Consider the following 24,451-nt stretch of genomic DNA (forward strand, 5'->3'; position numbering starts at 1 on the left):
TATCTAATCACATCCCAAAACCAATCGTTTAACCAAATCGTTTATCTCGTTTAAGTCGTTTCAAATCGTGTAACTTATCACCAATAATGCGAGCCGGAAGCATAAACACAGAGGCCCAATAAATGTGCATAGCCGATATGACTGACTTAATCAGCTGAAGCCTTCCCGCAAAAGAAAGAGATTTATTCATCCAATGATCAATCTTTTTATCTACCCGGTCCACAAGAATCTTGCAATCCTTATACATGAGTTTAGTAGAAATTAACGGAACCCCCAAATACCTAACAGGAAGATCTCCGTCTTGAAACGGCAAAAGAGAGCGAATTTCCTGCTTTACCACAGAAGAGACGTTACAAAAAACATCGTGCTTTTAACTAGATTCGGGGTTAAACCCGATAATCTAGTGAACAACTCCAAAGTGTCTCGCATCACTTTAACAGAGACCATGTCAGGATTAACAAAAAGGAATAGATCATTAGCAAAAGACACGTTGATAATCTTCTGCTGCTTGCACTTATCATGATATCTGAAAGCAGGATGTTGATCAGCAGCTTTATGTAACAGCAGCGAAAGAACTTCCATTACTAACGTGAACAAATAAGGGGATATGGGATCTCCCTGTCTAAGACCTCTTCTACCTTTGAAATAACCACAAAGATTCCCATTGACGCTCAGAGAAAAGGAAACGGTGGAAACACATGTCATAATCCAATCAACCATTCTACTTGGAAAACCAAAACTGGTTAAAATAGACTTCAGAAAAGACCAGCTAACCGTATCGTAGGCTTTCTGGATATCAATCTTGAAAGCACACCTTGGTTTTCCCTTATGAAGATGGTAATTATGCATTAACTCCTAAGGGAGCAGAATATTATCAGATATCCTCCTACCCGGAACAAACGCTGATTGATTTATATTCACCAAGCTACCCAAACTACCTTTTATTCGATCTGCCAAAATTTTGCTAATGCATTTAAAAATGACATTGCAACAAGAAATGGGTCTATATTCCAAAACTGAAGAGGGAGTAGGAACTTCAGGGGCGAGAGCAATTATAGTGTGGTTCACCTGCTGAAGCAATTTACCATTATCAAAAAACTGCAGAATAGCATCCGATACCTCCTCACCCACTATATCCCAAGCTTTCTTGAAGAAAACCGACGTGAAACCATCTGGCCCGGGAGCTTTATTATCTCCAATACTGAACATTGCAGCCTTTATTTCTTCACAAGTCACAGGACGAATCATATGATTAGCTTCAACTGGGCTAACAGGCTTTGAAAACAAATCCTCCATAGACATATCATCAACCTCAGTCTCGATACCCAAAAACTTCATATAGTGATCAACTAAAGCACGCTCCACATCTGAACCCTCAAAATGATTACCATTAGCATCATTAATTGAGTGAATTTTGCTCCTTGCATTCCTACTCTTAACAAAATTGTGGAAATACGTCGTGTTGCCATCTCCCGCACTAAGCCAATCAAGTTTTGCCTTCTGTTTTACGAAAGACTCCTCATCATAAGCAGCACAATGAAGCTCCTTTATAATGTTTGATTCTTTGACCCGAAGCTCAGCATCAAACGGGTTCTGGTCAATCAGCTTATGGACTTCATCCAGACTAGATCTAAGTTCATTAACTTTAGCATGCAAATTACCTTGTTTGTGGAGAAGATTCCGTAAGGGATGTTTCAGGTTTCGAAGCTTTTTTACCACTGAGAGCATCGGAATACCTACAATGTTTTTGCTCCATTCAGCCACTACACACTCCTTAAAACCATCCTTAGTAGCTATGAAATTAGCAAACTTGAAAGGTTTTGGCTTTGGCCGAACCTCTCTAGCCGTTTTCAAAATACATGGTGTGTGGTCCGACAACCGGTAAGGATGATAAACCACATGAGCATTCGGGAAATCATCTAGGAAAGTAACATTACCCATCACCCGATCAATCTTCTTTAGGACGCCTATCCCATCTCTAGGTTTTTGGTTCCACGTAAAATGAAGACCATGGCCCGGAATATCTAGCAACTCATTATGTTGAACACATTCAAAAAAGTCCCTCATACCTATCGTAGGAGTGGAGGATCCATGCAAACAATCATCCATATATAGGGCCGAGTTGAAATCCCCCATCACAATCCACGGTTGATTCCTGACTACCAACCTATGCTTGCATAGGTCTTGCCATAATACCCGTCGTTCTTGATAAGTATTCTTAGCATAGACAAAAGACACAAACAAAACTTTGGAATCGATGTTAGACTTAAGCTGGACATGCATAACCTGGTCCGTTTGAGCTAGCACCATAAGCTGAATACGATCATCATTCCATCCCACAATGATTCTGGTCCCTTTGTTACATACCCCTCCATTGGACGTCCATTCCCACTTTTTAAACACTCTACCACACACTTTCGAAAGCTTTGAAACCTCCACGTGAGACTCTAAGATAGCACAAACATTTAAATGATTTTCTTTAACTATTTGCTGAACCTCCCTTTGTTTCAGGGGCCGGTTCAAGCCCCTTATATTCCAGGCGGCTATGCTATCCATAAAAACCCATGTCAACGGGAGTGCTTGCCCCCTCAGAACGATCATTCTTTGTATTCATACTCATAAAAGACGAAACTTCCGTTTGGACAGGGTCAACAAACCCTCCTCCTCAGCATTACTCTGATTTGGTTGTTTTGAACTCTTAACAACTCGGCTACTCCCTGTTCCATCAATCTTCTCATAAATCGGATCCTCAGAATGCAGCTCATTTAATGTACCTGATTTCAAAGAATCATCTGCTAGACTTTCAAACTTATTTTGAGTGTCCACAGGATAGGAAACTCTTTTGGCTTCCGGCTGATCTTTCGTTCCTGAGGTACTAGCACCCGCAGAATTAGACTTAGGCTTGTACATGAACTTCGGCTTTTGCTTTTTCTGTGGAAAACCATACTTTGCTGTTTTCCTTTTATCCATAATGTACCCCTCCTCATCAATAATAACCTGTTTTGCTTTATCCTTCGGAGTTCTCGGGCATGACGAATTATTATGGCCAAATAAACGACAAGTATCACATCGATGCGGTTTCCACTCGTATTCTATTTTAATGTTTTCCTTTACAAAACCCTCTTCATCCATTTTCGGCATAGCAACTACTACATGATTCTTCAATTCGTTTTCTGCATTAATCTCCACCAAAGCACGAGCATAACTGGTCCGACCCCAATTATCAATACACATATCAGCTGTATAAGCGTCTAACCTCTTGGGAACACCAACTTTCAAAGCCAGAAGACTAAGACCATCATCCGTGTAAACAGCAAGAGGAACATTATGAAGCTTGATCCAAACAGGAACAGACTTAATACCATCCTTCTTTAAACTGATTGTCGGACCCCATACATTCAGGAATAACGGCATCTTACGTATCAACCATGGACCCCCCTAAAGAACTTTATTCATACCCTCCTTAGAGTCAAATTTGAAAAAGAAAAATCCATCTGAGTTCATCATAGCCTTTACAAAACCATACTTCGCCCAAACATTCTTTACATAATATTCGACTACCGGAAACGGTAATCTATCACCAAGAAAATAGCCATAAAGAACGTTTTCAAATTTCTTTTGTACCTGCCGAACAGCTTCTTTCGGAATAACCACATCAGCCTCCTCCACCGTCTCCATAGATTCCAGAAGTCTGAAATTAACCTCACGTTTCCCTCTCGTATTGAGCTTAACCCTATCCGCATATGTAACCTGAGGAGAGCTATTAGGGTTCGAACTCTCTCCTACAAGACAGGTGTAATCCGGTTGTGTTTTTTCCAAATTCACAGGAACAGTGATTTTTGTTAACTCATCAATGACATTGATCAATTTCGGATTGGCCTGTGACGTTTGAAAGCTACCCCGACACGGCAGCAAGATGTTTCCATCAATATCAACTACCCTACTAGCAATACCCTTGAAAGGTAACGGCGGCTTACCCCGATCATCCTCTGGGAGATTACCAGTCGTGAAACATTCATTCAGTGCAGAATTATTCGTATTATCCATAACAAAGGATTCAGCTAACCATGCAACACAAACAAGCAAGAACGCAAGAAAAAACCTCAGCGACAAAAGCTAAAGAAACCCTAAACCAAAAAGAAACGAAAACCCTAATCACCGACTTCAAAAGATTAGAAACCAGGGTGAGGTCTAGAAACCTTACTCAGAAGGATCGACAAAACCCCAATACCTAACCCAGATCGATCGAGAATAAGGTTGGGAAATCAAAGAACTAGGGTTTCTAGATGAATCGCCAATATCCGTTTGTTTATTCCTTCATTTCCGTTTCTGAGGAAGCAACCGTTGAAAATGACTCCGTCCGTTCGTTTTCGTTTCTGAAGATTGTCTGTTGAGGAAATGAATATCCGTTTGTTTATTCCTTCATTTCCGTTTCTGAGGAAGCACTCATTGAAAATGACTCCTTCCGTTCATTTTCATTTCAGAAGATTGTCCGTTAAGGAAATGAATATCCGTTTGTTCATCCTTTTCATTTCCAATCTTGATGAAGCACCCATTGAAAATGACTCCGTCTGTTCATTTTCGTTTCTGAAGATTGTCCATTGAGGAAATGAATCTCTGTTTGTTCATTCCTTCATTTCCGCTTCTGAAGAATACTCGTTGAGGAAAATGACCCCGTCCATTCATTTTCGTTTCTGAAGAATGTCTGTTAAGGAAATGACAGGATTATGCCTTGCATATCTCTGGTGGTTATTTGACACAAAGTCACAGACAGACTCCTACGAATAAATTTCGGGATGAAATTTCCTAAAGTAGGGGAGACTGTGACACCTGTGCCTCTGCGACCATCAAACAAAAACTAAATCAATGAAATATTGGGTTTCATACTTGGGATTTGTGTAAACATGTGTATCGTTTGCACATGTCAATTCTTGTTCGATTTCGGGCCTTAAATCGCTTTCTAGAAGGTTATACGCGATCTGATGCGTAAATATAACCAGTTTAATGCAACAAACACTCTGGAATAGTGACATAGGCTTAACATACCTTAAATAACCTTTATATAACTTAGAAATAAGTTTTGGATGGTTTGGTATGCCGAAATCAAGTTTGTTCGCTTACAGGGACTAAAATTGACAAACTGCGAAAGTATGCCGACTTGAACTGTAACCAACAATCCGGAACTTGATCATAAGTTAAATATGCCCTAAATATGCTTTACATAGCTTAGAAATAGGCTTTGAGGTGTTTTGTGTGCAAAAGTAAACTTTATGTTCATTCAGGGACTAAAAGCGTCAAAAAGTGCATAAGTTTGCATTTTCGCGCATATCTTACGTTCTGAATACATCCGGACATCCAAAAATTTATGTAAGCATTCAAATATTTTATTTTAGTGTTTGGCATAAGAAAATTGCATTCGTCGCTTGAATTGGATCGTTTTTGCGTTCGTTACGACTTCCGTCGTAATTAACCGAACAACGCAACCGTACGACCAAACGAACCGACATCCGACATATTTTTTAACATGTTTTGAGTTCCCTATACTTTAAATTCATTTTAGAGCATTTAAATGAGGTTAACGGGGCTTAAACGTGTCAAAAATGAGCCGAAATGCAAGATTCTGAAGTTCAGGGACCAAAATGAAAAATCTAAATTCCAGCTTGTTCCAGATGTTCCCCTCATTTGCACATGGTTTTAATGAAACTATGGGCTCCCATGGTTTCACAAAACCATGGGCACATGTGTACGGATGAGATTGAAGCTCGTTTTACGATGAACGATCCTAACGGTTCTAGATTTCCTATATATACCCATCTTTTTCACTTGCAAAACCCACAATGATCTGATTTTGGCTCTCTAAGTTGAAGTTTATGCTTCATACCTAAGAGTAAATCGGATCATAGCTTGCTGGGACCTTTTGTAAGTATTCTTTCGTTCTTTTCATTCGTTTTTATCGTTAAAGTCAAACTGCGTTTGACTTTCTGCTTTGACCAGTTTATGGTCAACGCGAAGTTCGTTTGAACTTCATAACCTGAGCGTAATCACGATGGTATGGTCCCTAGTGACTATACCTACTGATTACCACGTTATCTAGGCTCAGTGACGAGTCGTAGTTTCGGCCAAAATGCGTTTTCTCGCGTATGTTGTAACCAAGCTACTTATAGGTATCAAAACCATTTGTTTTGATACCAAACCTGTTTTCCAACTTAACTAAACATGTTTTAGCATGTTTAGCTCATCACTTTTTAGTTTAGTGCTTGTGTAGAGTCGTAAGTCAAGTGGACTAAACACCCGCTTAGACTTTCGAACATGACCCATTTGGTCGATCATTAGGATTCGACCAAACATGTTTAGTGACCATAGTAGCATAGGGAATAACCTTCCGAGGTTATACCTTATGGTCACCTAGGTTTAATTAATCGTATGATAGGCAGTTTATATGCCTTAGGAAAATTACCAAAATGCCCTTTTTACGCATAAATTCATTTTAAGCATATGTAACATAAATTTTTATATCTAAACTGATTAGGCAACATTATTAGACTTGTTAAGGCATATAATACTTGTCATAGGGCTAGTTAGGCGGTCCGAACGCGTTTTACGCGAACGGCGCGTTAAAGTGGCGTAAGCCATCGTAATGGGTCATAATGGGTCGTAAGCACTTAGGTTAGGTTTCATTTTAGTATTTAGGCTTTGTTAAACCATATCATATGAGTTCCAATACTCATTTGGTTTACGAAACCTCATACTATCCGATCTTTCGAGTTAGGTCCGGTTATTAATGTAGTTACCTGTATTAGGTGCCGTTTGATTTCCGTGACCCCTTAGCTTTGATTGGTTGTTGTTCAAGACTTCTAAGCACCCTCAAGTGAGTACATAGTCCCCTCTTTTACTATTTTTGAAACGTTTTGGGGTGAAACACATGTGCCTACTTGTTACTTTCGTGCTTTCCTGTTTTCACGTCATATACTTGCTATGTTCATTAGTACACTATTAGTAAATGATTTCATTATGTTTTATGCTATGTATGTCCTTTCAGTGCATACTTAGTACATAAATTTACAGTACATTTTTGCTATGTTTGTTTACTTAACATGCTAGCACATTGTTTTACATGACTTTTTGCTGCACATGCTCATCCAGCATATGGCCACATTGAATTACATTTTGAACCGTTGTAACTACTTGACCATGTGAACCATTTGTAACCATTGAATTATGTGAACCGTTTGTATCTGTTGAACCGTGTGAACCGTTTGTATCTGTTGAATCGTGTGAACCGTTTGTATCTGTTGAATTACATGAACCATTTGTAACTGTTTGAACCGTTGGGTTAGGGAAGTGATTAGGTAACGAGGCGTGTGTAATGTGATACAAGCATGGTGGATACGCCGTTGGTACCTCCTATATATAAGTGCTTGTATTATACTACATATCATAGCGTTATTTGAATCATTCAACTTGGACTATTACAATTTACACAAATAACATATTTTTCACAAGACTTTTTTTTTTACAAAACAAATTGTTTTATACAACTTATTTTTACCTGGTTATTCATTTAACCGTACATTATTCTTTTATATATACATATCAACTGATTTATTATCGATTTTCAAACGTTTTATAAAAGCAAACACTTAAACTGGATCCATAACAAGTTTTCATTAACATTTTCTTAAACCTAAGTCATGAATCTTATTTTCACAAAACCTATGTACTCGCCGGCATTTTTATGCTGATATATTTTCACATGTGTTTCAGGTACAATAGTTGATGATATTTGATGATGATATTGATGCATGCTCACATAGGATTGGACGAGGCCTTAGTGACATTAAAAGATGCAAGACTAGTTAACTATGTTATATTTTCTTTGTTGTTAAGACATTGTAATACATTTAATTCAATAAAACGAAATTGTTTAATCCATGGTTGTGAAACAATGATTCTGTTACAACACTCCCCGACGTTTCCGCCACGTTTTGTTGTTTTACGTGGTCGGGGTGTGACAGCTGAGATATCTCGTACTGATGACGGTAGAAAGGTAGTAGTTGTTCGCGGAGATCGACTGAGTCGAGTGTTGAGTATTGAGAGTTGAGGGTTGATAGTTGAGAGTCGTCAGTATGGTGAGGATGCTCAAGTTATTATGAAAAGGCTATCCTGCGTTCTTTGTTAACACGGTGGATATGAAGGCCAAATGTAGGAATACCAGAGAAATTCCTATTGTTCGCAATTATCCAGAAGTTTTCCTAAAAAGACTTATCTGGATTGCCCCCCCCCCCCCCCCCCCCCGCGAGACAGGTCGAATTCCGAATCGGTCTGGCATCCGGTGTTGCACCCAATTGCACAATCTCCTTATAGATTAACCACTGTCTGAGATGATAGAAATGTCAAATCAGCTTCAAGAGCTGCTAGACAAGGGTTTCATTCGATCAAGCTCTTCGATTTGAGGTGCATCTGCTTTGTTTGGAGAAAGAAGGATGGACCCTTCAGGATATGTGAGGATTTCAGAGAGCTGGACAAGTTGACTATCAAGAATCGGTACCCTTTTACCGAGGATTGATGATCGACCAGCTACAGGGATCCAGCTACTACTCGAAGATTGATCTGCATTCAGGATATCATCAGCTGAAGGTTGCTGACGAAGATATCCTCTAACACCAAGCACTTTTGAAGACCAAGCACGTCGTAGAGTTAGCGAATGGTAAATGTTTAGAGGCTACACATGTAGTTAAGGGTTGCAAGCTTGTCCTTGCCAATCAGACCTTTTCTATCGACCTCATTCATATCGTTTTGGGTAGTTTTAACGTTGTCATTGGGATGGATTGGTTATCTCAACACCAAGCGGAGATTATTTGCAAGGAGAAAATCGTCCGTATCCCTCGTTCTGGTAAAGAACCCCTCATGATTCGTGGCGACAAGAGTGATGCTGTTGTAGGCATCATCTCTTTCCTTAAGGCCCAGAAGTGTTTGCGAAAGGGCCACACTGCTATTTTAGCCCTCGTTTCTGATGCATCCTCAGAAGAAAAGAAGATAGAAGACATTCCTATTATGCGCGACTTTCCCAAGGTATTTCCTAAGGAATTACCTGGTCTTCCGCCTTATCACCAAGTTGAGTTTCAAATCAAGCTAGCTCCTGGAGCAGCACCAGTAGCTCGAGCACCATATCGTCTAGCTCCATCAGAGCTCGAAGAACTGTCTACGCAACAACAAGAACTCTTGGAAAAGGGTTTCATACGTCCTAGCTCTTCGCCATGGGGAGCTCCAGTATTATTTGTGAAGAAGAAAGACAGTACCTTCAGAATGTGTATTGACTACCGTGAACTCAACAAGGTGACCGTGAAGAATCGTTATCCTCTTCCACGCATTGATGACTTATTCGACCAGTTGCAAGGGTCGAGTTTCTACTCCAAGATTGACCTGAGGTCAGGCTACCATCAACTGAGAGTCCGGGAGGGGGACGTCTCCAAAACAACATTCAGAACTCGTTACGGCCATTACAAGTTTCTGGTTATGCCTTTCGGATTAACGAATGCACCAACGGTCTTCATGGATCTCATGAACCGAGTGTGCAAGCCTTACCTGGAAAAATTTGTCATAGTCTTCATCGACGACATCCTGATCTATTCTAAGAATCAGGAGGAACACGACCAACATCTGAGGCTTATTCTGGAACTTCTTCGGAAAGAGCAGTTGTATGCCAAGTTTTCGAAATGTGACTTCTGGCTTCGCGAAGTCCACTTTCTAGGCCATGTGGTAAACAAGGATGGGATTCATGTGGATCCATCCAAGGTTGACTCGATCAAGAACTGGCCTGCACCCCGCACACCAACAGAAATCCGCCAATTCTTGGGTTTGCAGTCAAGGATTTCTCAAAGATTGTGCAACCTCTCACTTCACTGACTCAGAAGGGTGTCACATATCGTTGGGGTGATGCACAGGAGTCCGCATTTCAACACTTGAAAGATAGACTTTGTAGCGCACCTATCCTCCCATTGTCCGAAGGCACAAATGATTTTGTGGTTTTGTGACAACCCGAATCTCTGAGGTTAGCGCTACGTATATTCCACAATCATTGGCGTGTGTTCTATGTTCGATTACCTACACATTACACTATTGCATCATTAGACGTTCTTGTGCGTATTGGTTATTTATAATGGAACCATTGAATGTTTCCATTGAACGTTTTCTTATGCTGGTTAATTATTGGGAAATTGGGTATTAACTAAACTGGGTCGTATAATCTTTTGGGCCGCAGACCTACTTGATACACACACCTCTCTTAGCTAAATGGTTCAATACATATCATCTTGGCCCATATTCGTGTGAAACCCAGTCTGAGTCACATGAGCCACTCCTTTTACGGATTCCGTGTACGTTTAGCTTAGCTAGACAGTCTTCGCAGGCCCAAGCCAAAACCGAGCCCATTACCTTATTCCTTGTTTACGTATACCATGTATAAGGATACATAGGTTAACTGCAAACCCTAATCAACCCCACTCCTCTTGTGAATCTCTTGTGGATGGCGACTATAGTGGACGACCCCCCATCATCGAGAACATTATCCTGATAGATCCAACTAGTGGTTAGTAGATTTGCCTATATGTTGATTCTTAATTGCATAATTTTGCCGTATGTAAAATGTGAGGAATTGGATTATGTTCGTGCATGTTAATCTATGTTTGGAATTGTGCATACAAGAGTTCGAAATATAATTGATTATTATTGTGTGATTATGCATGTGGATCAGTAACGCATGATATAACATTCTCGGGTAGAGTGAATGACTGTTGGGCGATATATGCATGAATTAAGGTGTGATTTCCTAGGTCGGTGAATGCTTTGATTGTTGTTAGAAGTTGATAATTTAGATATCCAATAACAATGAATATGGTGGCCACTGGCCACGTGATGATGATGATGTTTCTTAAACAAAACCTCAAATGTTGACTTTGTGCATTGCCATGGAAGATGATGATGTCCCCTGATGCATTGTGTCTTTTGATGTCTCTGTTACATTGTGTCTTTTGATGTCACTAAGCAATTATATATTGTTAAATGTAATTCACTTAGATTATACAAGCATCATTGGTTACCCCTTTAGATTCGGTTAAGTGAATATCCAATAGGTTATGATTTGGAACTTCCTGGTTATTTAATGGGCCGAAACATTAGTGTAATAACCGGGTTGGTATTTGTATATGGTTGATTAGCTGATCGGGTTGTAGGGTTTTAATAGTTTAATGTATGGGTCGGGCATCAACATTTAACATATGGGACTGACTTTGTTATGGGCCGATTAGCATGCTAAAGGGGTTGGGTTGTTTATACATGATAGTGATTCAAGTTGGTGTGGCATGAACCAATGTAACTAGGGATGAGTATAGACTAATTAAGCATGTGTAAATGATCGAATAATTGGTTGATCAATTATTGTGATACGTATGACTATAATGTTCATTAGCTGAAATATATGAGAACTGTGAGTCATGATTGTACACAAACAGAAAGTATACTAACTGGATCGCATATAATCACACACATGCTAGAAGTTGCACATTCAATTGGGCTGGTATGTTTATTTGGGCTGCGAAGTTAATTGAATTAAGGGGTCTAGTAAAGTCTTGGGCTGTGCATGAGTTTAGGCCGCAAGAAGTTGTTTATGTGTGGGTCCCAGGGAAGCAACCACGGGTTGGGCTGAATAGAAACGGTTATTACATTGGGCTGTACGCATCCGTATACATTGTTGGACGGGGACGATTGGGCCACATGCAACTGGGCTCACATAAGTCACGGCCTACTCGCATATCTTGTTGGGTCTTTGACTGTTTGGATTAATAAGTGGACGATGCACTAACCGCTCATCTACTCGTACATTGTACACTTTCACTTTGGGTCTTGTGTTGAATGAAGCATGGAATATTGGGCTTTTGACTAGAAACGTGAATCTGTAATGTGTAATAACATTGAAAACTGAATGCTTTACGTGTATAGATGATGTGTATGAATTATGAAATGTGTTGTGACATGATTTATGCGTATGTGAAACTGATTGAGTATGATAATCATAATAGGCCTTGATTGACTACGTGTGAACAAGTAATTAATCTTACCGAGCAAACCACAGGTGAGTTCACTACATTCGAGCATGCGTCCCAGTGGTTGGGGACAGTCAGTGGGTATCCCATGGGGGGATGAGTCTTTGGGTAAAAACGAGTATATTGGTTAATATTCTCACCTATCATCTTTTGTAAGTCCCTCATCGGGTATTAGTTAGTAGCGCTACTTAGGTTTGGCACCCTCACCCCGTGCCTGTAGAGGACGGAGGTGAACTAATGACCCAGTCTGGCCCAGTACTAGATAGGAGTACGTGGGAAGGGCAGTCGTGTATTTCAGGAGCCGTCATTGTTCGGAAATGAGATATTAACAATATTACTTGCATTGATTATTGAACTGTTTTACATACAACGGGTAACAAACGTTTTCAAAAACTGTGAACTCGCCAGCTTTGTCTGATACACTTGTTACATGCTCGCAGGACGTTAGGTACTTGAGAACAGGAACTTGCTGGCTGGAGGGCGTGAGCGGTCATGGTTGCATTGATGGGTTTACTTATCAAACATTTATTTACTATGGTTGTCTGGAAAGTATTTACATTATGTAACGTTAACGCTTCCGCTGAACTTGATGGTTTTTGAATTACTTATGTTTGGATTTTATGACTATTAAATGATGAAACTTTACTTTAAACTTATGGATTCAATGTAATTGGTGGCTCATTACTAGTGGTCACACGCCTAACAGGGACACTCCCTAGGTGGTAATTTGAGGGTGTGACAGTTTGGTATCAGAGCCACTGGTTATAGAGAACTTGGTTTTAAAACGTTTTTATAAAACCAGACTATAACCGAACAGATCTGAAATCGACCATGACACTCAGCTCCAGACTGCAAGGTTCGTATCTCGTTTACTACTACATAGTATATCTAGTGTTTGCTTATGAATAACATCAGACGTGAATGCACACTTAGCACTGCAGTATGAACTTCTATGTCACCAACCCATGTTACGTGTTTTAAGAGTGCGACTCTTCTTGCACTTTCAAGATCTATGTTGTGGCGTCATCTGTCTTATTGCTCGAATCCAGGGAACCTTTTAGCGCGAGTTAAGAGGCACTGAGATAAGCATGCAAATTGCCTTATTATTATGGGTGCACACATAATAATAATGTGGGGTGTATGTGAGTCCCAGTGAGGCTTAACGAGTGTGAGAGGGGTTCCGCTCTGTTAATTGATGTTATGTAAGAACTCAGCAGTCTATAGGAGTCATAGCAGTGATTGTCTCCTACTCGAACATGATATTTTCACCCCCTTTCTGAATCCTTACGAATCTCGATGCTATCGAGTATCACCTGATCACATATCTGAACGCCTAGCGAACTGTGTAGAATGTTTGGTGTTAGTACGAACGTCCCTGAGTTGGATGACTCAGCGTCAAATGATTGGACTATATTTCCCTCACTTATCTTTGTTTGCTGGAACTTAGCATGTTGACGTCTTAGACCCCGAAGTGCGATCACTTCTGCAACACTCTCGCGACATACCGTGTATTACTCAGTTGACTTGCAAGAACGATGGACAAGAGGGTAAACGTAGTACCATACCGACTTCAGCATTTGAACGACCCTAGTTACCGGCAACGAACAACAGCGATTTAACTCTGATCGAATCCTTAACGCCGGCCAGTGACTCATGGGAAGTCGACTTTTACGAACCAATCGGGGCAAAATTGAGGACGATTGACTGTAGAGCGGATTGTGTAACCGCCCTCACTATGAGTAGTGCCTTAGGACATGGCACGGAATGTGAAAAGATGGACCTTGTTGGTGAAAGGACGCAGGACACCGTTACAGGCAACAATATTAGAGGCAACAGTCGTGGCAACATCAAGGTACCCATGATCGTAGCTTACAGTATGGAAACGAAGGTGACCTCGACAAAGATTGACTGTGATAAGTCAAGGTGACGACAACCAAGAGAACGACGGCAGTACCGAAAATCCTTGTGACGAAAACAACACTGGAAATGAAGCTCATGGAAGGACATTTAGTAGTGGCATAGGCTATGCCAGGCGTAGCAGCAACACGATAGCTTGGATGGGTAGCTATTCGCTTCGTCTCTGTTCTGTTTAACCATGATGCTTCTTGAAACCGAACCTGTTGTGGAGTCGGCTGATGCAAGTCAATTGAAGCCTTATATGTTAGCTAGGATGCAAACTCGACCTTGGGGGACAGGTGTTCGACATCAACCTTCCTTCTACTACCCATGATGGTTACAATGCAGTAGTTTACGTGGATTGGTTATTCAGAAATCGCGCAGACATACCTGGTGAGGAGAAAATTTTGTGGGGAGACCGTTATTTGTTCTATAGAAACAGTGTGGTGCAAAGGTTAGCGCCATACCAGCTATGAAGGCCCATAAGTGTCTACGGAGGGATCAGCCCGCTACGTTAGCAATCGTTACTGATGTTGAGGCTAAGGAAAAGAGGATCGAGGATCCACCATTTTTTTTTTTCGTGATTCCTCTCAGTGTGCTACCCGAAGAGCTTACAGATTTACTTCCACCACTGTTAGGCAGAATCTCAGTTTGATCTCACGACAAGGGCAGCCCTGATTACTCGTGCTGCATACCGTCTTACGCCAGGAGGGTTGCAAGGACTATCTACATGAACTGTTGGACAGGAGTTTTAATTGGACATATTTTTGTTCGCTTTGGGAAGCCCCAGCTATATTCGGGAAGATAAAGCCTTTTCGTATGTGTACTGATTATCCAGAACTCAGCAAGGTGACAATCAAGAACTGTTTACCTCAACCATATATTGACGGAAGACCAAGAGGAGAATGTTCCCGAAACGACATATCAAACGCAATGCGGCCATTGTGACTTTGTACACCATGACCATTGAGTTAATCCACACACTAGCAGCTTTATGGACCACATGAATCGACCGTATTTATGGATGACGTTCTGGATCATTTCCAAGAGGAAGGAACATCATAGGAGGCATTTTTTTTTATCTTATTTTAGGGCTCCTGAGGGAGGAGCCACTCCGCGCGAAGTCTTGTTAAAGGTAACTGCTAGATTCGAGAGATACCTTTTTGATCATATGATCAACGAAGTGGGAATATATGTGGATCTCCCAAAAGACCCATTTCGTTAGATATTGTTCGGCAGCAAAGATCCCTTCGAGGATGCAGCAATTTCTTGGTCACGCTAGACTCTAACGCAGATTCACCACAGGATTTTCGGAGATCACGTAGCTTAAATCTCTTTCGCACAGTAGGGCGCCGTGTTCGTAAAGGACAAAACAAGAGGACGTCTTTTCAGCTTTTGAATCCCAACTCTGTAATGGTTACACACCGACGCAACACGAGAAAGTGATGACTTACGTAATGGACCTACAGGAAGAACTGCATGAGTCACGACCTGCGGTGGAAACCGTAGACTTTGGGTTTAAATTGGAGGCATTACTTGGATGGTACCGACTGCACCACTTAGACCGATCACAAGAGCCTCCCGTGTACCCTTGTTTCAAGAAAGCTAAACATGTGATGGCATCGCTGGATGGAACTTTTGAATGAATACGACCGTGAAACCTGGACGTGCACGAGCCTTGTAGCTTGCTAGTGACTCTAACCTACCTGATTAGACTCGCCTTGCTCGAACTGAAGAGCTGAAGGTAGAGGGTTCTCAAGATTAACCCATGCGGGGCATGGGGGGAGCAACCTTTGGTAGGTCGAACAATATTTTCTACTTCATGGAACGAACATGGACCTCACTATACAGCAACCTTAGGGAACTGGTGGACGAATGAAAACCTGAAGACCATGTATGGATGACCGGGCCTGAAAGCCCACATAGCAATGCATGAGAACGATGTTTGACTTGTGGGAAAGTCAAGGTGGGATATTGGCAACCAGAAACGCAAGAAATGGGAACAGACTGCCATGGATTTTATCACTAGTCTACTTACAACTTAGAACAGAAACATTATCGCCTGGATGATCATTGGTGGACACACGTTATCAGCACGCTTTCTTGCAATCAAGAAAACCAACGAGTCTTCAGAGTTGTGAATGTTCCTCTAAGAGAGGCGGCTTCTAGGCATGAGGTGCCAACTCCTGCTACCTCTGAATTTGATCTATGCAAGCAATACACAACACCCTTGGCTCACGTCAGGACCAGAGCATTGCTTATCACGGTTGGGCAAACGATCGGAGAAAACGAACTCTCCTGTCACCCGAAGACATGCTGCGAGCATGTGTGTGACTGGCTTTCGTGCAAATCGGAAGGACTCTTACCTATGGTTGAGTACTACTGCGGCAGTTATCATCTTGGTAACCAGACAGCTATGTTGAGGCATTACATAAGACAATAGTGCCAACCTTCTTGGTAGACTAGGATGGATGACAACCCAATCACAGGTCTAGGACTTGTACTCGAAACTCTTGAGAAGATTGTTGGGATTGGATAACACTGGAAGTCCATTGGTACGCTTGGGAAGCCTGGCAAGTTTAACTTACTTTACGTTGAGTTATTCAACGGTCTGGGAAGAATCGGTAGTGTAACCTACAAACTCGAGTTACCCGACGAATCGGGTCATTTATGTTTCGGATCCAAGGCAGTGGTTGTTTTATGAAACACGTGCGATACCTTTACTAGAGGAATTTATCGAGCACATGGACCAGGAAGTCAAGGTTTGTTAGCTTAGTTGAATTCCAATTATGAGTGTTCGTGGAACCCAAGGCGTGAACCGAAGTTCTTGTGAGAACGCAAAGATCAGGTGAAGCTTTGTTATCCTCGATTTTCAAACGGTGGGACCAACTTTCGATATCATTGGCGAATTTCGGGACGAAATTCCCTTTCAAGTTGGGGATGATGTGGCACCCAACTGACCTCGCAATCCTGTTCTTACAATTTGGTTTAGGTGGTGTCTGTGCAGTTCTCTGGATGCTTGGTGATTGCGTGTAATGCTTGATCATTATTCGTGATTATTATCTGTGTAGTATTACATATAGTTTAATTAGAGTTTCTATCGCTTCACTCTTCTGTGTTTATTTGTCAAATTTCGGGACGAAATTTCTTTCAAGTTGGGGATGATGTGACAACCCGAATCTCTGAGGTTAGCGCTACGTATATTCCACAATCATTGGCGTGTGTTCTATGTTCGATTACCTACACATTACACTATTGCATCATTAGACGTTCTTGTGCGTATTGGTTATTTATAATGGAACCATTGAATGTTTCCATTGAACGTTTTCTTATGCTGGTTAATTATTGGGAAATTGGGTATTAACTAAACTGGGTCGTATAATCTTTTGGGCCGCAGACCTACTTGATACACACACCTCTCTTAGCTAAATGGTTCAATACATATCATCTTGGCCCATATTCGTGTGAAACCCAGTCTGAGTCACATGAGCCACTCCTTTTACGGATTCCGTGTACGTTTAGCTTAGCTAGACAGTCTTCGCAGGCCCAAGCCAAAACCGAGCCCATTACCTTATTCCTTGTTTACGTATACCATGTATAAGGATACATAGGTTAACTGCAAACCCTAATCAACCCCACTCCTCTTGTGAATCTCTTGTGGATGGCGACTATAGTGGACGACCCCCCCCATCATCGAGAACATTATCCTGATAGATCCAACTACTGGTTAGTAGATTTGCCTATATGTTGATTCTTAATTGCATAATTTTGCCGTATGTAAAATGTGAGGAATTGGATTATGTTCGTGCATGTTAATCTATGTTTGGAATTGTGCATACAAGAGTTCGAAATATAATTGATTATTATTGTGTGATTATGCATGTGGATCAGTAACGCATGATATAACATTCTCGGGTAGAGTGAATGACTGTTGGGCGATATATGCATGAATTAAGGTGTGATTTCCTAGGTCGGTGAATGCTTTGATTGTTGTTAGAAGTTGATAATTTAGATATCCAATAACAATGAATATGGTGGCCACTGGCCACGTGATGATGATGATGTTTCTTAAACAAAACCTCAAATGTTGACTTTGTGCATTGCCATGGAAGATGATGATGTCCCCTGATGCATTGTGTCTTTTGATGTCTCTGTTACATTGTGTCTTTTGATGTCACTAAGCAATTATATATTGTTAAATGTAATTCACTTAGATTATACAAGCATCATTGGTTACCCCTTTAGATTCGGTTAAGTGAATATCCAATAGGTTATGATTTGGAACTTCCTGGTTATTTAATGGGCCGAAACATTAGTGTAATAACCGGGTTGGTATTTGTATATGGTTGATTAGCTGATCGGGTTGTAGGGTTTTAATAGTTTAATGTATGGGTCGGGCATCAACATTTAACATATGGGACTGACTTTGTTATGGGCCGATTAGCATGCTAAAGGGGTTGGGTTGTTTATACATGATAGTGATTCAAGTTGGTGTGGCATGAACCAATGTAACTAGGGATGAGTATAGACTAATTAAGCATGTGTAAATGATCGAATAATTGGTTGATCAATTATTGTGATACGTATGACTATAATGTTCATTAGCTGAAATATATGAGAACTGTGAGTCATGATTGTACACAAACAGAAAGTATACTAACTGGATCGCATATAATCACACACATGCTAGAAGTTGCACATTCAATTGGGCTGGTATGTTTATTTGGGCTGCGAAGTTAATTGAATTAAGGGGTCTAGTAAAGTCTTGGGCTGTGCATGAGTTTAGGCCGCAAGAAGTTGTTTATGTGTGGGTCCCAGGGAAGCAACCACGGGTTGGGCTGAATAGAAACGGTTATTACATTGGGCTGTACGCAGCCGTATACATTGTTGGACGGGGACGATTGGGCCACATGCAACTGGGCTCACATAAGTCACGGCCTACTCGCATATCTTGTTGGGTCTTTGACTGTTTGGATTAATAAGTGGACGATGCACTAACCGCTCATCTACTCGTACATTGTACACTTTCACTTTGGGTCTTGTGTTGAATGAAGCATGGAATATTGGGCTTTTGACTAGAAACGTGAATCTGTAATGTGTAATAACATTGAAAACTGAATGCTTTACGTGTATAGATGATGTGTATGAATTATGAAATGTGTTGTGACATGATTTATGCGTATGTGAAACTGATTGAGTATGATAATCATAATAGGCCTTGATTGACTACGTGTGAACAAGTAATTAATCTTACCGAGCAAACCACAGGTGAGTTCACTACATTCGAGCATGCGTCCCAGTGGTTGGGGACAGTCAGTGGGTATCCCATGGGGGGATGAGTCTTTGGGTAAAAACGAGTATATTGGTTAATATTCTCACCTATCATCTTTTGTAAGTCCCTCATCGGGTATTAGTTAGTAGCGCTACTTAGGTTTGGCACCCTCACCCCGTGCCTGTAGAGGACGGAGGTGAACTAATGACCCAGTCTGGCCCAGTACTAGATAGGAGTACGTGGGAAGGGCAGTCGTGTATTTCAGGAGCCGTCATTGTTCGGAAATGAGATATTAACAATATTACTTGCATTGATTATTGAACTGTTTTACATACAACGGGTAACAAACGTTTTCAAAAACTGTGAACTCGCCAGCTTTGTCTGATACACTTGTTACATGCTCGCAGGACGTTAGGTACTTGAGAACAGGAACTTGCTGGCTGGAGGGCGTGAGCGGTCATGGTTGCATTGATGGGTTTACTTATCAAACATTTATTTACTATGGTTGTCTGGAAAGTATTTACATTATGTAACGTTAACGCTTCCGCTGAACTTGATGGTTTTTGAATTACTTATGTTTGGATTTTATGACTATTAAATGATGAAACTTTACTTTAAACTTATGGATTCAATGTAATTGGTGGCTCATTACTAGTGGTCACACGCCTAACAGGGACACTCCCTAGGTGGTAATTTGAGGGTGTGACAGGTTTACTGCGACGCTTCCATCCAAGGACTTGGTTGCATGTTGATGCAATGTGACAAGGTCATTGCCTACGCATCGCGCCAACTTAAGGTTCACGAAAGGAACTACACTACGCACGACTTGGAATTGGGAGCAGTCGTTTTCGCGCTTAAGATATGGAGACATTACCTGTACGGTACCAAGTGCACCATTTACACCGATCACAGGAGTCTCGAGCATATCTTCAAGCAAAAGGAGTTAAACACGCGTCAACGCCGATGGGTCGAACTCTTGAATGATTATGAATGCGCGATCAAGTATCATCCGGGCAAGGCCAATGTTGTGGCTGACGCCCTTAGCCGGAATGATACTATACCTAAGCGTGTACGTGTGTTTTTTGCTCAGGTTGAATCACTGAAAGCAGAAAACATCAGGGCTGAGTCCTTACGAGGATCGAGGCAATGGCTAGAACAAAAGGAAAACGGCGCCTACTATGTTAACGGACGCATCTGGGTTCCACTTTATGGAGACCTACGCGAGCTTGTGATGGATGAAGCACATAAGTCTCGTTATTCAGTACATCCGGGTTCGGATAAGATGTACCACGACCTAAAGACTACATACTGGTGGCCCGGTATGAAAGCCAGTATAGCAACCTACGTCAGTAAATGTTTGACTTGTGCTAGGGTCAAAGTCGAATACCAGAAACCATCAGGCCCACTCCAACAACCAGAGATTCCGAAATGGAAATGGGAGCAAATTTCCATGGATTTCGTTACTGGCCTGCTCAGATCTCAACGCGGAAAGGATACCATTTGGGTAATCATGGATCGACTGACCAAGTCTGCACATTTTCTGGCCATCAAGGAAACAGATAAGTTTTCTACTCTAGCAGACATCTACCTAAAAGAAGTGGTATCAAGGCACGGAGTGCCCACCTCCATCATGTCTGATCGTGACGCTCGTTTTACTTCGGAACTGTGGCAAGCCATGCACAAATCTTTTGGCTCACGTTTAGATATGAGCACCGCTTATCACCCACAGACGGATGGGCAATCTGAACGCACCATCCAAACTCTTGAAGACATGCTTAGGGCATGCATAATCGACTTTGGTAACGGTTGGGAAAAGCATCTCCCGTTAGTAGAGTTTTCATATAACAACAGCTACCACACCAGCATCCAGGCCACTCCGTTCGAGGCGTTGTATGGACGGAAGTGCCGATCACCTCTTTGTTGGGCAGAAGTTGGCGACAGTGAAACCACAGGCCCAGAACTGGTAGTAGATACAACCGAAAGGATTACTCAGATACAACAACGAATGGCGGCAGCTCATGACCGTCAGAAAAGCTATGCTGATAAGCGAAGAAAGCCACTCGAGTTCCAGGTCGGGGATCGAGTGCTACTTAAAGTCTCACCTTGGAAAGGTGTAGTCCGTTTTGGTAAACGAGGCAAGCTCAATCCGCGTTATGTCGGACCGTTCGAAATCATTGAGAAAATTGGCAAGGTGGCCTACAGGTTGAATCTACCTGAAGAACTCAGTGGAGTTCACAATGTGTTCCATATGTCGAATCTGAAGAAGTGTATGTCAGATGAGACCCTCATAGTTCCTCTTAAGGAGCTCACTATCGACGACAAGCTGCGATTCGTCGAGGAACCAGTAGAGATTACTGACCGAGACGTTAAGATTCTCAAGCACACCAGAATACCACTCATCCGAGTCCGTTGGGATTCCCATCGTGGCCTAGAGTATACCTAGGAACGAGAAGACCAGATGAAACTCAAGCACCCCCAGCTGTTTAAGAAAAGTGCAACCACTACTGAGACTGAAGCTACTGCAGAATTTCAGGACGAAATTCCAAATCAACGGGCGGATGATGTGACACCCTAGGAAAACCAGGAAAACCACGCAACTTAACTAGCTTCCTCAGTAATCGCACACTAAATTTCGGGACGAAATTTTCTTAACAGGGGGAGAATGTGACAACCCTCATGATTACATGTATCCGTACGATTATTTAATGATAATTAAAGTGCTTGGTGACTGTGTTTAATTACGTAACTGTTTCCTGATTATTGTGTCATACTTACATGTGCTTGTTAACATACTAGTCATGTGTAGAAAAATTGACTAAATGGTCCTGAATGTTTTCATAAGTGTTAGGAATTAAAAATGTTACAAAATATATATAAAAGACACTTTACGAAATAATTAAACACTTTAACGAAACAGTATCCGACCGAACAACCGGACATTACCCGGGACACCAAATATTTGTCAAACACATTGTGTTATTATTTCTTGGCTAGTTATGGTCCTCGTTCACCATAACACCCACTAAAATATCCCCTAACTAACACATAGAATCATATACTTAGAATTGAACTTATAATTACCAACTTACCATTCAAAGTTCCATTTAACCCCCCCCCCCATGTGCAACCGTCCCCAAGGGACCCCACCAAGATCACCATGATCCTATTAGATCTCCTCATATATTTTGTTTAGATATTATTTGATGGTTGCTTGATCTAGTGAGCAAGATATTAGATATGGAGATCTTTAAGTATGGTGTGTATCTCATTCCATCACCTCATATCTTTCAACTAGATCACACACCTCTCTCTCACTAACTCTCCCTCCCTCTCTCGGCCCTCCCTAAACCGCCACCATCACCACCACTTCACAACCATCTTCATCCATTAAACAAGTTCCATACAAGCTTTGAAGGTGATTCAAGGAAGTTGCACTTGTGAAACTTCAAAAGGAGCCTTGTTCTTGCTTCTTCATCATTTCTTTCTCATCATCTTCATCACTAGATCCTATCCTAGCCTTGTGCTAGTAGTAAGTTACTTGTACACCCTTTGTTCATCTTGTTTCTTGGTTACAAGTTGTAGTATGTTTAGTATGTTCATATCACTAAAGAAACAAGATCATTAAAAAGATGAAACATGATGTAATAATGTTAGTATGAAGTTGTTTTGATATGTTACTGATTACTTGCTGATCTACTAGTTAATATTGATGTTAAAGGTCGTTGTTAACCACTAAACATGATAACGGAATCAATCAAACATGCGTTAGAAAGTAGGGAACTAAAAACAGAAAGCTGGTTGGTGTTTACAGCCAAGTTCAGTTGGCTGTAACCGGACCTTAATAAAACAAAAAAAATGCCTTTTCTGAAGTCTAGATTTATGTATTATGAAATACGGTCCTAATGGCACTGGAATCATAATTTTTGGACTTCGTTTACTATTTTTAAAGTGTCGTTTTGTAACAGCAGCTAAAGCTGCATTTTTGCTGCTGAAAATATGTGTTATATTCTTCATCATAACTTGAAACCTGAGTAGAACTAGGTCATGAAATTGGTTCTGTAAATGGACACTGATGTTGTAGTAATTGTCCCATTGGAATTTTGTCAATCCAACTTACAATGAATTTTAAATGAATTATTCCGTGGACTGTAATCAGAAAAAGATGAATCTGATTGCAGTCCAGAAAATGAATTTTTATAAAATATTAATGATGAATTGGATCCCGAGATTTTTACACAATAATATTTGGATCGTTTAAGGCTTTCTGTAAAAAGTTGGGAATTTTTTTGAATAAGTTAACTATTTTATTAAAATGCCCGAAAACAGCCCAGTTTTGGATATTTAAGTTAAAATGACAAAAGTAGTAATTTGCGTGTTTAAATGTCGAGTATATTATCTGAGGATGATCTAACATGTCATATGTCAATAAAAGTAATATGTGCAATATCTTATGCTTGTTCTTGAGTAGCTATAGGTGGAATGTTGATATGAGCATGAACTATTGATGTGATGCTTGTTATGTGATAGACGCGTTTAGGAACTTTGTGCTTATCTGAAGTCACTAATAAACTAAGTGGTAATCCTACTAGGACGTGATTGACCGACTTTGATTGTTAGATAAATTTGAGAATCTAACCGAGCAAACCAAGGTGAGTTTACACACTTTCTAAGGCATGGGATTCCCGGTGGTTGGGAATGGGTTAAAGAATTTAGAACGGAATCTACATATCCTCCTTGGGTAGGATATGTACGGCAATCCTCCATAGGTAGGATGCCAATATTAATCTTGCGTATTCTCCTTGGGTAGAACTACGTACGTTCGTCCTCCTTGGGTAGGACAACAACCTTAAACTTACTAGACAAAAACTCTATCATGAAGTCCCTTAATTTATATCGACTTAATCGCCGAGGCCAATGGCGAGCGGGTCATTAGTTAATAGCGCTATTAGGTTTAACAAACCTCACACCGTGCTAGTCGGACGGGCGTGTACTAATGGACTATGGCAAACTGTCAGTGATGATAGACACTGACGTAGGGCACAACTTATTTGCGTTAGTAGTCGATATGGTAAGGTCTAGTGGTTCACATGGGGAAGCCCCCACTGATCATGGATATGGTTTGGGTAATAAAGAATGAACTGGTTAATCACACTTTCAACTACGGGGTAACCCCTACGGCAAT

At 41.0% G+C, this 24,451-nt stretch overlaps 2 protein-coding genes across 2 annotated transcripts; both read right to left on the reverse strand.

The window, feature by feature from the left end:
- Window positions 1-333: 333 nt before the first annotated feature.
- LOC110914506 (uncharacterized mitochondrial protein AtMg01250-like) lies at window positions 334-720 on the reverse strand. Its single transcript, XM_022159296.1, has one exon. The coding sequence runs from the start codon at window positions 718-720 to the stop codon at window positions 334-336; it is 387 nt and encodes a 128-aa protein (XP_022014988.1).
- Window positions 721-2,616: 1,896 nt separating this feature from the next.
- Window positions 2,617-3,414, reverse strand: LOC110914507. Its single transcript, XM_022159297.1, has one exon. The coding sequence runs from the start codon at window positions 3,412-3,414 to the stop codon at window positions 2,617-2,619; it is 798 nt and encodes a 265-aa protein (XP_022014989.1).
- Window positions 3,415-24,451: the final 21,037 nt, after the last annotated feature.

Source organism: Helianthus annuus, chromosome 15 (assembly GCF_002127325.2).
Source record: "Helianthus annuus cultivar XRQ/B chromosome 15, HanXRQr2.0-SUNRISE, whole genome shotgun sequence".
Classification (NCBI taxonomy): Eukaryota; Viridiplantae; Streptophyta; class Magnoliopsida; order Asterales; family Asteraceae; genus Helianthus; species Helianthus annuus.